Source organism: Polyodon spathula, chromosome 21 (genome assembly GCF_017654505.1).
Source record: "Polyodon spathula isolate WHYD16114869_AA chromosome 21, ASM1765450v1, whole genome shotgun sequence".
In the NCBI taxonomy this organism is placed as follows: Eukaryota; Metazoa; Chordata; class Actinopteri; order Acipenseriformes; family Polyodontidae; genus Polyodon; species Polyodon spathula.
In genome coordinates this window covers 29150905-29168572 of record NC_054554.1, presented here as the reverse complement: position 1 = coordinate 29168572, position 17668 = coordinate 29150905, and the positions used below count along the sequence as shown (strand labels likewise).

At 40.3% G+C, this 17668-nt stretch overlaps 1 protein-coding gene across 1 annotated transcript in view; it reads right to left on the bottom strand.

Annotated features, from left to right (window-relative positions):
* Positions 1 to 15005: 15005 nt before the first annotated feature.
* The window catches only part of LOC121296083 (ankyrin repeat and fibronectin type-III domain-containing protein 1-like), a 37461-nt gene continuing 34798 nt past the window's right edge, over positions 15006 to 17668 (bottom strand). The window contains exon 18 of the mRNA XM_041221265.1: positions 15006 to 17656. Within this exon, the coding sequence (XP_041077199.1) occupies positions 16863 to 17656 (794 nt within the window). The 3' untranslated portion in view covers positions 15006 to 16862. The remainder of the gene's footprint in view (positions 17657 to 17668) is intronic.

Here is a 17668-nt window from a genome sequence, read left to right as displayed (position 1 = left end):
ACTGGGGTTCTTGCTTTTACAGTAGACAATACATTTTTAGTTTTTTTTTTTTTTTTTTTTTTTTTTAAATAACAAAGTTTCTACTGTGCACAATGACGGAAAAATTTGTATTTTTACTTTTTATGTGAACACAAAAAAATAAAGACCTATATATATTTGAAATTTGACCCATGCTACAAAATAATACCAGAGCCTCCACAGAACCAGAGGACAAACAGGAAATAATTTAAATGAGCATTACATGGTGACATAGCCCACATTTTGGTGTAAAAAAGTAGAAAGAAAAAATAAGACTTCTTCCTATAGGATTTGCATGCGACAACCACCCCCCAAAACTATGTGACAACCTGCCCCAACCAGACTTTACATGATAATTTATTTCTCTCAGTACTACTGGGAGGACCTACTGGTTTTATTTTTACACCAAAAGATAGCCAGTATCTGGTTCTATTTAACATGGCCATCAGTTCAAACAAACCCCAATACTACTAAGAGTTACAACATATTACAACAAGTGAACACAACTATTTTTAAATGTTTGCTTGGAACCAACGAGTCGTTTAGGTTGAAAAAAACTATTACCTCATATGAATGAGACTGGTCCTGTTAGAGGGCAGACGTTTTATGTATGACATTCATAATTAATCGATTCTCATGTATACCTAGGCTAAATTGATACCGTATACAAAAGTTTCTACCTACATTTGAAGTTTAACATATTCTAATGACGTTGTGTTCAGATTACAAGATGGTTAACTTCCAGACAATATAACACACATTCAGTGTTAGTATTACCTGTCTGCCCCATCTAGTTTCATAGCTATGAGCACTGTAACAACCAACCAGTGTGACAACCAACCAGTGTGACAATCCCGGTCTCCCCTACCTGTGTTATCCAGTTTATGAATCCAGGCTTTTAGCGTTCTCATCCCTGATCTCTGTACTTATAAGTGACACAGTTCATTCCTCTTAGGGATGTTGTTTGCTGCTGGAACATGAGGTTTAGTATTGGCTCCCTGGGTTGGGGTCAGCTGTAACACAACTGATTGTTAGAGGGCAGATATACGTTTTTTTGTATCAGTCTGGTCAAACTAACTCAGAATCGTCTGCATGTAATAGAGAGAAAGGTAAAACAATCTGTCCTCGGTCTCTCCTACTTTTACACATTTGTTGTCTTGAAGTTTCTATGTACGTTGAACTTATTAAACACCTAACGTTGGGCACTTTAAACAATACGTGAGTCAGCAGCATCCAGAAACAGATCCAGCCAGCAGCAGCATTGCAGGAGCCGGGGTAGATCAAACAGGATGAAAGGTCGGGCGGCGGGTTAAACTTGTGATTTTACAATACATCTCGCCTTCCATACCACCCAGACGAAGTGCTGATAATAAATCAAACACAAGCAACACTGAGAAGGGGCTGATAATAAATCAAACGCAAGCAACATTGAGAAGGGACTGACTTTTGTCTTGAAGGCCGCAGTGTGTGCGTTTGTGCTGATAAACTGTTTAACTTGGCTTTTTACGAGGGCGCCTCTCCCGGCGCTCACTGGAGCCGGGGTCATGGGCGTTCGGCTCCGTGGATATTTATGCTTCTCCTGCCTGCCTCTGCCTCTCTCTCTCTCTCTCTCTCTCTCTCTCTCTGTGTATATATCTAAGCTACTCTACATCTACTCTCATGTAATGGAAATCACAAATATAGATAGAATAGAAACCGCCAGAGGTTTGTACTGAGTTCAATAAATGAAATCGACAGACAACAAAAAGTAACTTACTTTTGCAGGCGCATGTATTGGGCATTTTGCTTACTTTACGCACATTATTGGAGAAGCAGCCTCGCAGAAAATACTTAAGTGTTTGGATATTGTTGTTTGTTGCAGCTGTGCCTAGTGTAAGCTATATGTGTATTAAGATAAGTCACAATCTACAGCTCCCTTGTTGAAGGCGTGAGATAACAGGGCGAAATAAAGTGATAAAAAAGTTCCACAAAACAGACGTGTAGGGCGATCCATTGGTGAAATGGGTAATTTCACCCCCAAAATAAAAAAAATAATCAGTGGAGTGGCTCGCTAATGTTTTATTGGTAATTATCTATGGCACATGATGGATTGCTGCTTTATGGAAAACGACAAACACATTTTCTCGAGCACTTCATTTCTCCGGCCGCAAAGGAAAACTTGGAAAAGCACTGGGGATGTACGATTACGTCACAGTAAAATAATTAAAACATGTTTTTAAAACGCGTCACTTAAACAGTTATTTGAGAATGGCAATGAATAGATTAATTGAGCAGGCTGGAAAGGTAGTTACTCAGAGCGTTATATAATTATCTAGCTACAGCTTATGCAATATACTGTATGACGCTTTAAAAGACAGATCACAAGCTTTGAGAGTAATTACTCAATATTTTAATATTTTCAAACAAATGATTCTAATGAGAGAAACCCAGACGTTCCAAAGTGATTTCAGAGTTCTGAATAAAAATTAATCCAATTTAGTTTCACTTGTGACTGACTGGAAGAGCGGTCTGATCATTGAAACGGTTTCATCTTTACTGTTTTTGTGCTATTATGAGGCATGACTAGCAAAACAAACTGTTTGATCGTTCTGTTCCTCTTCACTTTCAAGACAAACAATGTCCCGTACGCAGCCAGCTGTTTGTATTTACCTAGTATCTAACTTTACCTCTGTTGTGTGCGCACATCTCTTCGGAAAAAAGTGCCGCTGCTTCTCATTGATTCGGTGGGGGGGTTCGTCTGCGGATATTTATAAGAGTCGAGCTTATAATAGACGCAATAACTCAAACCAGACACTAAATACAAAACAAATAAACAGGCCAGGTATAAATAAATAAGGAAAACCACATTAATATAAATGCATGTCAGCATATCAGAAGGCATTCACGCACACAGTGCATCTTTCAACTTGCACACGTACTGTGCCACAGTCTGAGTTTATGCAGTCTGTTTTGCATCACCTTTCAAATAGCAGGCACACGTATCCCTGTTGCTTTCTACAGACTGCACTGATGTTATATTCGCCGTGCTCGATCTCTTCGATGCATTAGTCAATAGCAATTCTTTTGTACAGTTGTAAACGTACTATATTGATAAATGGTACTGCAGCATGAGTTGTTCCATAAGCGGCATGCGTGTCTCCAAAGGTGCCACATGGCAATGGAATAAACACACAGTATAAAGGTATAGCACATGTCTCCACCTCTTGTCTGTCTTTTCATACAGCAAGCACAGGTGGCTCAACACACGCAGACAGTAGTAGGCATGGGGCCAATAAAACAACACTGTTTTTTACGCTTTTAATCTTGAAGGTTTTTTTTTTTTTTTTTTTAAACTGGAACTTGTCTATAAAAGCGTTAATGTAATTCCTTAAGTATGTCTATCCGATAGATCTTCCAGTTTTACTGCGCTCACCCCTCTCTCACACACACACACACACACACACGCACATTCCCCAGCTATGGAGCTGGCGCCAGGTTCTGAGTCCAGCCTATGTTTGTGTCAAAGAGCCGAAGACAATATTTCAGTATGGAGCCAAGCCACGGGGAACCGCTCTATAAAACACGACCGAAATAACCCCCCTAATGAACACACGCACCCTCGACTCATTCAGCGCTAGCTAAGCAGGCATGGAAAATCATCACAGTCCGCCGGCTTATTAACAGCGGTCTAATACTAAAAGAGGCGTCCTTTGAAAAGGCGTATTAAATGAGAAACCGTTTACCTGCTGGGGGATCCGCGATCACAACACTGCCCAGACTACTGACTGACTTTGTTCACACATATCCCAATTAATCTACAATGCAGCGGCTCTGTTATATACAGCTGCATGAAAAGCCATACTGTAGTTAACATTGACACAGGGCCGTACTATATACTATATAAACCCAAATCGAAGTAGTGCTCACCCTCATCATGCTCACACATTGCCACCTTAGGATCCTGTCACTAGTGTGTTATCCAGGTTTGACTTTAGATAGTGCTTTATTTTATAGCCATCCTGAACCACAGAACAGCATTCTGCATTGGTCTTCATTCTAAGCAGATATATGTTTGTGAAATATAACATTTTATAGGAGATATATGCAGACATATGTGTTCCTTTAAAATCTCATGCATCCATATCTATGTATCTATTTATAGACAACAGAGGGTCCAAATTCCAATGATCTCTATTAAGGGTAAGGGATAGTGAGTGGTCAGTAGTCAAGCTTAGACCCAGGGTTGAAATTTCAGACCCTATCTTGCTCATTTCTGCCCTGGTAGCTATTAATGGAAAATTAGTCAATGGTTGGTCATGGTAATTTGTTAAGATTGTAAAGTCTATTGAACATCAATGGGGAAAATCTTGATAACCCATCCAGGTTTCACTTAATTGTGCAACAAAAAGACCACAAGATGACCAGGGTGGCATATTAACCCACGTCTGCTTCTCTAACCCCTTTGGTTCCTGGAACTATTAATGTGTTACCTAAGCAGAAGCACCACCTGTCCTCTAGGCACTGCATCTCAATGGTCTGCCATCACAGTGTCCTGGCATCAGTGGATGTCGATGGTACGAGAACAAGCCTGTTGTATAAAGTCCTGTGCAGCGTGGCCTTGCTGCAAATTAACCTTGCTTTTAGCTCTTTAAAATGGCTCGCACACACACTTCACTTCTACTGACACTTTATGGTCAATGAAAAGAGGAAAACGTTTCTGGTTTTGCATTATTCCCTCAAGGTAGTGTACTGTGCAGCGCACTTTTTATAACTTCAAAGTTGCAGTTAATAAAACCAAATCACTCGTGCCCCAAGAACGGTTGTTCTGAAAACAGCAAGAAAAGTACAAAAGGCTTGTTTCATAAATACTCTGGAAGCATCTCAACCAAGTCTGGGTGCTGAAGTCATGAAATTAAATACAGATGCAAATGATCAAACTAGTAAGTTTGCCTAGCCAAAATTAAGAGATGCAGGCTCCTGAAGCCTGGGTTCGAATCTGGCTCGGGTCACAAGAGTCAGGGGACGCCAGTGCACTTTATAAAAGGACAAGGTGGGCAGGACTGTACAAGAGTTTGATTGGCATTACAATTCACAAGCACTGAAAATAACTTCCAACATTTCTGTATATTTATCATGCCTTTGTCAAAGGAAAGTGTGCTTGAAAACAAACAGTGGAGGAGCTTCTTGGCTTTTGATGCCATGGCAACTACACTCATTAATACCTATGTACATCTATTAACATGCTTGGTATGTCATTTACTACATAATGATGTAATGATACACTATTCCTTTCTATTTAACCCTGCAGGGATCATGGTATTGAGTCTATCTACCCATGTATTATCCTGTCTTCTATATTGAAACTACACAATTTAGGTAGTTCATGTTATGTTTATTTTTTGTAAAGTCTTGAACTGTTGGTTCATTTATTTTGTAATTTCTTATGTTTGATAGATAAAACAAATGAATGAATGATGGAAACCTGTAGGGAATATTATGAATATCAGTTGAATATTATTTGTCTCTGAATGTGGGCTACAACTGGAACAGAAGGAGATGCCGCTGATTCACTGAAATGAGCCCGGAGCTACAGGTCAGAGACAAGCCCATTGAAGTGCAGCAGCCTCATTTATGACACAAACAAAAACAATGTCCTGACGGTTGCAATTCCCATTTTTTGTTTGATTCGTTTGTTTTATGCCTTTCTTCTCCTCCAAGTTTTAAATTGACCTTGGAGTCATTTTCTGGGTTAATACTGTGACAATGCATGGCAGGCGCCAGTAGGAAGTGATATGTAACTGCACAGAGGAAATGGGGTTAAATTATCTTCTAGAGATAAGAGGCCTACCAGCAGTGACAGAGTGCTAAAAACCTCTTTACAAAGTCACACCGACTCCCAGAGGACCTTCACGGAAAGAATGGAGTGACTCTCACAAACCAGACAGACCACTGGATGTACAGAACCACACATTGTACTTTCACTGCACAGTTTGGAAGAAGTTACTCTCCGTACAAAACTACAGAAACGATTCCCTGATGCTAAAACATGAACAGTGATCTTTATCACAGTTTTGTTTTTTTGGCACTTCTTTGAATGCCCGCAATAAGGACAGCACTGCCCTAATTAAAACTGCATCCCAACCCGAACATGGCAAAAACCCACATCAAAATTGCAAGTCTAAGTTTTTAATTTTAACAAAACTAATCACATGTTTATTTTCTTGTTGTTGTTTCCATTTTGCATTAAGAAATGCAAGCATGTTTTTTTTTATCACAGATTTCGGATGGTTTATTGTCTGCCTTGAAAGGGCATGGTAGTTTATAGAGACGCCTGTTTAATGGAGGCTTGGTTCTTTTTTAAACTAAAGCCAATTTCCTTAACCAATAAAATAGCCTGGGTAACAGGAGCCCTTTCCAGTGCTGTCCATGTAAGGCACACATTAAGTGTTGCATAGTGCATTTTTGCTGTAACAGAGGGGCTATGTGGTAAAAATCAATTTATATAACTAGCAGCTTACTTCTCAAGCCCTTTCCTTCCCTGCTGATTTTCAATCTCCTGAAATATACCAGATACCCTTTCTGGCAAGCAAGTTAAACACATTGCACTGTTGAAGCACACTCAGGCACTCTTTATTAACTGCATGGTAGGGTTTCGTATCTGCTCAGCTTTTATTATATATATTCTTTCAATATAACTGGTTGTGAAATGCACCTAATCACTATTCACGCTCCTGTTACATGCAGACCCCTGTCAGTTAGTTCATCTGGATAGTGCACTCTGTAGTTAGAACGCTGCTTCTGTCCTTCCATTAACACCAGCGCTGCTGTACTGAGCTGCCTAACACATACATAAATTGAGTTAAACACAATGCTTTAAAAATCACCTATCCTCCTGCCCAAAGATATCATATAAAATATATGACTCCAATAAGCCACTGTGATTAGAGGCTTGCTAAACAACCTGTTATACTGTGCATTATGATCATGGCATTACTCGATGCAACTCGACAATCCACTGGCCCACTAAACTGCAACCAAACTGGTCACAATGTGCTCTAAAACGACTCTTCATTTATTTGTAGTTAATGTACTGTAGATAGACAGGGCCCACTATGTTGCACTGAGCTGACCAACATTCATTCTGGTCATAGAGACAAGGGTGTAGCAATGGTCTAGAATCACAATTGAATCGCACAGCAGCATCAAATCAAAGCATTCTGAAATGGGATTCTAAATCACAGCACCAGCAAATCAAAGCATTCTGAAATGGGATTCTAAATCACAGCACCAGCAAATCAGAGCATTCTGAAATGGGATTCTAAATCACAGCACCAGCAAATCAGAGCATTCTGAAATGGGATTCTAAATCACAGCACCAGCAAATCAGGGCATTCTGAAATGGGATTCTAAATCACAGCACCAGCAAATCAAAGCATTCTGAAATGGGGTTTATCTGCCTATATCACAGATGATGGAGTTTCTTTGTGTTTTTTTTTCTTTCAAAATCGAGTTACATGTTTCGTGTCTACATGTCATTAAAAGAAAAGAAAAGTACACGAAGGTCGTAAATTTTCTGTGGATTAAATAAAAGTATTTCATAAACTTTTAATATATACCTTTTTCGATTTATGAGCTGTGTTTTTTACAGCCCCGTTCCATTTGGGAGGTTTGACTTGAAGCTTGCTATTAGGAAACCTTGGGGAAATCAACACTGAAATGCCTATTGTTGGATGTGTTTCCAATTGTTCACTGAAGGTCTGACACACTAGCAGTCATTTTAAACATACATGTACAAAAAACACAGACAGTGTGTGTTCCTTATCACTAGAATTCACCCATGAAATGACTTACAGTTTTGTATCAGGGTCCTGAAGTCTTCCAGAATTTCTGGACGCAAATGACCTAACTGGTATTAAGGCAAAATATAATGTTTCTGTGCCGGTTTATTTGCTGTTTACAGTGCAATAAACAGCATGTTTAGTTCTTTAAGCTTGTTTTCCTTGCCCTGAACAAGGCTGTCTCAACAGTTAGCTAAATTGGTCACATTTACTGACAGTCTGTGTGAATTTCTAGCAATCACGTTTAAATAATCCAGCGAAACATTTACCATAAGTACCTGACCTGTGGATGCCTTTGGTAATTCTTGTGCATACTGGCAGAACAAATGAAAAAAAAGTCTCTTTGGTGTTTCTGTGTGGCTAGGACACAAGCCCTAAGAACCGTACAACAAACAGCCAGGTGTGTTGCACTGATAAAAAAAGAAAAGAAAAAAAAGAACCTTTATCTTAATTGAGAATCGCCGCCCTCCCTCCTCGTTCTAGAGGCTAGCGCTTGATTCTTTCATGACCTTCCCCGATAAAGATTTCAAGTGGTTTGTTTTTTCTGCCTTTTTCCCTCCGAAAAGCCTTTGAAGCTCTAACAGGGAGGCAATTTGAACGGTCGATTTGTCAGCGTGCCTGGCTGGACCGTACAGGGCTGTGCTGCAACTCTGACATCCCTCCAGCACTCTGCTATGTAAGACACTACATTCAAAGCCTTTACTCAACTCTTTAAATTAACTCCAATATGTCTTCTCAAAGAATTAAAAAAAAAAAAAAACAACTCACCTGTTAGTTTTACAAAACTGGAACCAAAACAGCAAAGTAACGCTTTTCAAGTTTTTAATCGCTCTCTGGGTTTATTTTTCTCAAATTAACATGATTTTTCTCATTCAAAAGGTGTTAATTAAAGAATGGAGGAATCACTTTGAAAATACAGCCCAAGAGAGGGTGGCTGGTCCTGTCCAAATATGTATTAATTATTATTATTATTGTTATCTTACCAAAGTTGAGCACAGCATTTCTGCATGATATTTTTGCAGTTTCACCATGCTTTCTCCATGGTTATACTGAGCATTTACCCCAGTTTATCCTTCTTTAATATTACTATCACTGCTATTATTATTACAGATGATAACTGGATTGGAGTTTGAGTCTTGTCCTCTTTATTTTGTTCACAGGCATCTCTCCTCAGCTTGCCCTGATATCCTGCCTCAAGACAGCCCTGGACTGAAGGGCAGTTTTATGTCAATATAAAAACTATCCACCAATACTTAAGCAATTCCTTGTTGTGGTGTTTAGCTATTACAATATACAGTAGAGTCTTCCATTTTATTGAGGTGAGTGTCAACACGATTTGGTATTTGTAAATTAATTTGCGTCCATGCATGTAGACCAGCATCTCATTAGACAGGCCCTGGAAATGGTTTCCCAAGTTGTACCCCAAGATATAGTCTTCGGTCTTTCCAAGCAGGTATACAAAAATCAGCAAAACTTTGTATCAAAATGGAAATATTATCCTTCCTAGTCAGCAATCACTGAGATCCTCTCCCAACGCTTCAGTAGTTTTTCAGACCCCTGTCCACCACAGTCCTATTGGACAGGAGATCTAGGCCAAGGTCACTCAAAAATCCCCCCCGCGAGTGCATGACATATCCACTACATTTTAAATCCCCAAACTGTCCCCAGAGATCCAAGGCATTCATCTAAGCAGCAAGCTACAATGAGCAGACTTGTGTGACAGCTCCTGTTTAGCGCAAACTTTACCCTAAAACGTCACTGCTAACCCCAGCTCGGAAATGACTGTGACAGCATTTAACAATGACGGCAACTTCTGAATTTATAGGGAGTGAAAAAAACAAAAAAAAAAACAGACCAAAAAGTTTTACTTTGAAATGGTCCTTACTGTAAGGGCTGCCGTACTCTGAAGGCGATTTGCCACCTAACTAAAATATTTTTAAAATATACCCTACACAGGTTAATTTCAGGGCCACATGTCTGCCTGTGTTTTCAAACTCAAGTAAAAAGAAAGATAGCGCCAGTGCTTTGCTAATCAAACAAAGTGTGCTGGGGAGGGGGGCAGAGACAGACATCAGTGAAAGTCAAACACACAATCAAGTCACTCACAACAAAAAGCCATTAGTTAATGCAAACATTGTATACATTTGCTATAACACCCATTGCCATTTCACAGTTCTTTATGCGCAGGTTTCAATAGTATCTCATTCTGTAGTTTTTTTTTCTCTCTAATTAGATCGCAGTTGAAATGCAATGAGGGGGCGACTCGTTTTTTGGTGTTCCACAGTCTTATCAAATGGAGAGAAATAGCCCAACTTAACAAGTTGCAAGCACTCTTATCAAAATGCAATTTGGGACCACTCAGCCAAATGCAGCTTATAAGTCATTGATGTCTATTGATCGTAACAGTGGCAGAGCTACACAAAGACACTGTTCACTTACTTTTGAAGTCAGAAATAGTCATGATAGAACCACCACTGTTTAGATCCGGGGTCTCCCATCACAGTCCTGCAGGGCCATTCCACTCCAGATTTAACAGGGGTACACATCAAAGTCAGCGGTTAGTTTTCAAACCCCCTCGCTTCTGGAAATCAGCTTTTAGGAGTCTTTCCAGAAGTTGAAAGCATAGAAAAAAAAGTATGTAAACTTAAGCAGGAACAGTAATAGGGAATGATAGGAAACAACACATATTGGACATTAAACAGGTAGGGTTGAAATATCAGGACAAGGCAGAAGTAGAAACTATCCCTGTATTACTACAGGACAGACAGTGGTCAGTGCAGAATCATTCCTATTGACTTCCTAAAGTAGAATAGTGGAAAGTGGTAACTCTAAACATTTCCTCTAAGCTATACTCGAGTCGGTGTGAAACTGAAAAACTTGTCAACTGAAACTTACTTAGGTGTACAAATGACATACCGAAACCAAGGGGAGCTTGACATTCTACCTAGAGGTCAGAGTAAATAAGGACCCTGCTGTGCTTTAATAGCGCTGAAAGTCATGCTTATTTGACATGTAATTTCACTTTCTGCTGTATATCATTTCTGTGATTCTTCAGGCGTCTGGATTGCTGCTGATGTTTATTTAGGAAGAGAACTCATTATTACCTGCAAATCACTTGTTGACATTGTGCAAAGGTAATGGATCTTGACTAATCCAATCTGAAATCCAATGGAGACCAAAGGGACAGCTGTTAAAAAAAAAAAAAAAAAAAAAAAAAAAAAAAAAAAAATAGATGACCTGGTCCTGGAATAGTCGCCTCAATCCTCAGATGGAAAACCGAAAAAGTGGAAAACAAAATCTGTGGCTTTATGTAATTCTGTTTTCTTAAAAATAAATCATTTAGGGATTGCTTTGATCAACCTTCCCCCTGGAATAGAACATACAGATGGGTTTTTAGAGCATTTTACAGCACTGGGGAATGTCACAGTGCTGGTGTGATGCAGTTTGTGAAGATGCATGCTCTGCACTGGGGAATGCAGGGGGGGTGTATGATGTCACAGTGCTGGTGTGCTATGATGCAGTTTGTGAAGATGCATGCTCTGCACTGGGGAATGCAGGGGGGGTGTATGATGTCACAGAGCTGGTGTGCTATGATGCAGTTTGTGAAGATGCATGCTCTGCACTGGGGAATGCAGGGGGGGTGTATGATGTCACAGAGCTGGTGTGCTATGATGCAGTTTGTGAAGATGCATGCTCTGCACTGGGGAATGCAGGGGGGGTGTATGATGTCACAGAGCTGGTGTGCTATGATGCAGTTTGTGAAGATGCATGCTCTGCACTGGGGAATGCAGGGGGGGTGTATGATGTCACAGAGCTGGTGTGCTATGATGCAGTTTGTGAAGATGCATGCTCTGCACTGGGGAATGCAGGGGGGGTGTATGATGTCACAGAGCTGGTGTGCTATGATGCAGTTTGTGAAGATGCATGCTCTGCACTGGGGAATGCAGGGGGGGTGTATGATGTCACAGAGCTGGTGTGCTATGATGCAGTTTGTGAAGATGCATGCTCTGCACTGGGGAATGCAGGGGGGGTGTATGATGTCACAGAGCTGGTGTGCTATGATGCAGTTTGTGAAGATGCATGCTCTGCACTGGGGAATGCAGGGGGGGTGTATGATGTCACAGAGCTGGTGTGCTATGATGCAGTTTGTGAAGATGCATGCTCTGCACTGGGGAATGCAGGGGGGGTGTATGATGTCACAGAGCTGGTGTGCTATGATGCAGTTTGTGAAGATGCATGCTCTGCACTGGGGAATGCAGGGGGGGTGTATGATGTCACAGAGCTGGTGTGCTATGATGCAGTTTGTGAAGATGCGTACTCTGCACTAGGGAATGCGGGGGGGTTGTAGGGGTGTTTACTCTCCTAGGATATCGGCCCCAGGTGTGAATGCCCAGCTTGGCATGTCAAATCAGAAAGCATCATCGACATTAACAGATTTGACACCACACTGTAATCGTCATCAGTTGCAATACACGCACTTGGGCAGTGTGACCCGTGACGGTTCCTTTGAACTGTTGTCACCAGCACTCATTTAGTGTTGCAACCTTGCAAGTAATAATGGTGTTCAAGTTTTTTTTTTAGCTTTCAAGTTTTTTAGTATCTAGCTATTATAACCATGTCTCCCCCCCCAATTACATAATGTTTAACCAGTCATACCCCCCAGTAGGGGCTTGCAGCATGCTGGGCTGAGCATGTAATAAATCATATGACATTTATTTGCCATTTTTTTTACATTTTTCTTGTGAAATCTGAGGTATGAGAAGTTGCACTGCCAGGACTTAGAAAAAACGTCCATGCATCATAAACTAGAGTACAGATAGGAAACTTAACATGGTACAATTCTACACACAGTGACTCAAGGGCTTATATAAAGCAAGCTGAACCAAATGATTTTTTTACTATATATATATATATATATATATATATATATATATATATATATATATATATATATATATATATATATAGTTATATAAATACATCTATTGCTCACAGCAACTCTTCTTTGATTTCTGGGATTTGTAAAACAGTTCAAACGAAACTCAGGTAAACAGACAGTCAAAGTCCTTTAATATTTCAGTTGAGTGTTAGGAATGTTTAGTGCGCTGTTACACCTCAAAATGACTTCAAACCAAACTTTGTAATAACACTATAAAAACAAACAGTCTGCAAATTTCTGAAGAATATAATTTATTCGAGAAAGCAATGTGCCCTTTTTTTTCCAAGATGGCAATAATAACAACATACATTCTTGTAGCAAAATAGCAATCCACAAACATGCCCACAGTTAAGGCTTTTTCATATTGGACCAAAAACACAGCACAGTAAAAGTTTTACAATAGAATAATCTGGTTAAAAAATGTTTCCAGTGTGGAGATCAAAATACTCGCTTGGTTTGTCCCAGCAATGAGAAACTTATCAACGTTTAAATTACAGTTTAAAAAAACTGACAAGTGAATGCACAAACCAAACAGATACAAAGAAAACAGCAGTGCAACTCTGAACAAAAGCTCGAGAAAACAGAACAAAAGCTTGCAACGCATGCAAAAGACATGTTTTAAAACTGAATTTTTTAAATTATATATTATATATTCACAAACAGAATTTAATTTCATAGTGTTACAAACAACAAATGATATTTCAGATTTTTGGTATGCTTAACGTTGGATAATGAAGTCAAACGTAAGAAACAAAACTAAACGTGATTGGTTTATTGGCCTCTACTCAAACACTCAGCAATGTCAGTTTGTTCTGATGATATCGTTGTTAGTGTAACAGGCAGTGTTGTGTGATGCTCTGCTATTACGGATTCTGTCTCCTGTTGGTGAGATGAGAGGAGGTTAAAAGCTCTAAAGCCACAAGTGTCCAGATCATCTGCATTGTGGTTAAGACCCCTCCCCCCTTCAGTGCGTGGGGTCGCTGGTTCACATCCAGCCTCTGTCCTGTTAGAGACTAGAGTGCCAACTTGTATCCCAGTGATTCAGAGTCCTACACGCTCCTAAGCCATTAGCTTCTAGTTCTGAAACTAACTTTTTTCTACTTTGAAAAAGAAAGCAAACTTTTTTTTTTACAGGAGAAAAACCTGATTTACCAAGATTTCGTTCCAGCTTTTTGTCTAAGGGGAATAAAAAGCTATTGTTTCAAAACTTGTAATAAACAGCAAACTACATCTGAGTTGCTTTATACCGGTTTTGGAAACCGAACAGTATATTCTTAAACTTTGCACCGAAGCTCAGTAAATCTTGCCCTGGCGTGCTTCAAAAGCCTTCAGGAAAAGTTGACTGATATTTACCAATTATGACGCAAAAGCCTCCTCACTTCTCTACCTACTCACACCCATGACCATTCAATTCAAAATGATCAGTAGGTGACTGCCCCCTTGTGTTCAAAGTCTTAAGCTGAGGGGTCATGAAGCCACTTTTTCAGAAACAGTGGCTTTGCTGTATCAAACCCCAAGTCTCCAATGGTGTGCCACGGACACTGAAAACAGGTCATCAGATGACACTTGGGCCTTTAGGAATAAATCTGAATATTCCAGAATGCTCTGAAAACTCAGGACTGAACTGAACACAGAATGTTTGCGAGGGCCACACAGGACGTTGTCAGGCTGAAGTTCAACAGTGCAGTTTGTTAATTCTTGAATACTAGACAAGCCTTTGCAAGTGCTGAGGAACAGAAAGAGAGAGAGAGAGAGAGAGAGAGAGAGAGAGAGAGAGAGAGAGACACATGAACTTTATAATGACATCTGCTACTCTCTAAAATGTTCTTCTGATTTAGCGCGGTGGGCATCTGAAATACATTTTGTGCGGTTTACAAAAATAAAATGATTTTTTTTTTTTGTATTTAATAACACATTTACATTTCATGGAGTAACTTCAACTTTCCTGAGATACATGCACGGCAATACCAAATGTTGAACTGCAACAGTCTGAGATAGTATAAAAAAAAAGGAGTAATTTCCCTTGTACTGGGCAAACAATTGTGTTATTGTAAGGAAATACAAAAAGCTATTATAAAGACATTCTAAAAAGAGGCTGTATAAACCCCTTCATGTAGAATCACACCTTTAGCACTTCCATACAGTGAGTGTTGCAAAGGCGTGGGTTTGTGTGTGTGTGTGTGTGTGTGTGTGTGTGTGTGTGTGTGTGTGTGTGTGTGTGTGTGTGTGTGTGTGTGTGCGTGCGTGTGTGTGTGGTCAGCCACATGATAACACTTTAAAATAATGGCCACAAATTCACTATGAATTCTGTCTGAAATCCGCAGGAAAAACACCCGAATATCTTCTGGACTTCTTCCGAGTTCTTCTTCCACAATGAATTTGCAGCCATTATTTTTAAAATGCTACCATATGACAATATGCTTATTCATGGCTATCACACTGATATTTCCAAAGCACATAAAATTGTGCCAGTATTTGTTATTCGTTCAACATACACCAGACTGTATTACTAACACATAATAACATTAACGATTGCAACTAGCAAACAAACACTATTTACAAATTTTAATACTGCCCTTTGCACTGATATTTCTTTTTTTTTTTTTTTTTTTTTTTACATATAAAGTTAACGAATCCCTTGTTTTTCTGAAAATACTCTTTTTACTAAAAACACAATTCCAAACTAGCCCACCTGGGAGATAAACTATCTTAAATACTTTACACACAGCAGGATGCTTTGCACAAGGAAATACAGATAAACAGTATAGCGCTGTGGTTCAAAATAATATATATATATTTTTTTACACTTCAAGCAATACATAATAAGGTTTTTTTGTAATGTAGTTCTAACATCAAGTTTCAGAATACAAATGTGCAGTAGAATGTCCTCTAACATACTGGAATTCAGTGGTACCTTTATGGAACGCCTTTGGAACCGCAGTGGAATGTGGAATACCGGAACAGAACGTTAAGGGGTTCTTCCCTTCTATTATATGTCAGTCATCTAAACAGGAGGCATATTTAAATACAGCTACCTTTTAAATCACATGACGTTTTACCACTTATGATGGGATTTACAGACTCTGATTAGCACTAATCTTGGACTACTACTTGTTAATTTAGGTAAGGCAGTCTGGGATTAGTGCCAGTGGTGTAGTCTAGCCAGGACATAGGCAAGCTAAGTCACATGACTCCCAGCTCCCACACAACTGTCTAATTCAGTCAGTAGTTCTCTTGATGCAATGAAAACAGCATTAGGATTTTCTATTACAGATTACTTCTTTAAGGTTAAAAATGCCGACGAAGACGACAGCAACAGTGTATCGACTAGGACTGTGAACACACACAAACTAAGCCACTGACACACAGACACGTACAGTAAAGCAGTCTGTCAAGATGAAGAATGACACTTTGTGGAAATACTTGTAGACACTGGATAAATGCATGACCTATTAGATGTGTTTCTAGAAGTTCAGTACACAAACAACATGTGAATTTGTACAATAATTCTTGTTTAAGAAGATCAATATTTTAGTGCCGTCACCGGTACCTTCAGATTTACGACTGCACCACTGATTAGAGCGAATCGACGTTCTGAACCATTGCTAATGCAGAGTGAAACATGGGAGATTATGTGCTGTGGTTTCATTAATCTTGCGTAACCCCTTGTGTTATTTTATTCTGCCTGTATCTAGCTTTTACATGAATTTAATTTTAAAACGTACTCGTGTTACTTGCCCTTTGTGCCATGGATGCACGCAGTTGGCCAAGTTAAAAAGCATTGCTTTTCTCTGTGTTGCATTGATTATTAGAACAGTCAAGAGCCATGGGTGTATTTTTCTTACTGTAAAGAGTTGTCCAGCAACTTTAGTTAAGTTTTTGTTTTACAATTTCATTCAAAGATGCAGTACCCCAGTAAGCCTTGTGCATGATACATAAAATAACCACAAAAAACCCACCTTTGCATGCTCAGTTATAGAACATGTACAAAAATACAAACAGATTCCAACAACTTTCATATCATATACAAATTGCATTTAAAAAAAAAAAGGTAGAGCATCTTCGATCAAGTAAAAGCGGTTATACTCCTAGAGTGTACTGCTGAATATTTCTGATACTTGAGAATTGGTTTGGTCATCGGAGTCGATGTCTTGTCCCGCGCCTCCAGGTACGGCACTCGCGTCTCCCACTGCGGGTCGTGACTCTCCTACGTTCAGAGTCCACGCTTTCAAGCCCTCGTTGGACAACGGCATTCTGCAAGGCTCCACGAATATCCTGCGGACGTTCGATTTGGACTCCTTGTATCTCTCTTTCCCTTCTTCCGGGAGGCTGGAGGCGTGAGGTAAGAAAGAGCTACGTGGTAGCTCTGCTACGGTCTTCATGTCTCCCCCGCAGGCAGACTCGAGCGGTAAGGATGGGCATTCCCGCTGCTGCGTGTACAGCCCCTCTGACAGCGAGGCGGCCTGGCTCTCGCTGTGCACGCGGAGCCAGCGGTGGTGGCAGCTGAAGTAGCTGTGGTGCTGGTGTTTGGACAGAAGCTTCCTCTTACTCAGGGGGTTGTTCCCCGGCATGCGGGGAGCAGCCTTGTCTGTGCCTCTTAGAGTCAAGCCGCCCAAGGTCTTCGTGCAGGAGTCTGTGTCTGCGTCGAAGGGCCCCCTATTGCACTGCTCCCTGGTGCTGAGGGGGGACTTCAGGTCGTGCACCTGCAGCACGTCTGGTGCGCTCCCGCTCAGCCCCGAAAGCACCTGCTGGGAGATGTCCTGGGACGAGGAGTAGACGAGGTCCAGCTCTCGTGGGCTCAGGGCGTCGCTCGAGTCGTAGTCGCTGTCTGTGGGGAGAAACACTTCCGAGCAGCCCTCTTCATCGGAGCAAGGCTGGGAGTCTGGAATGACAA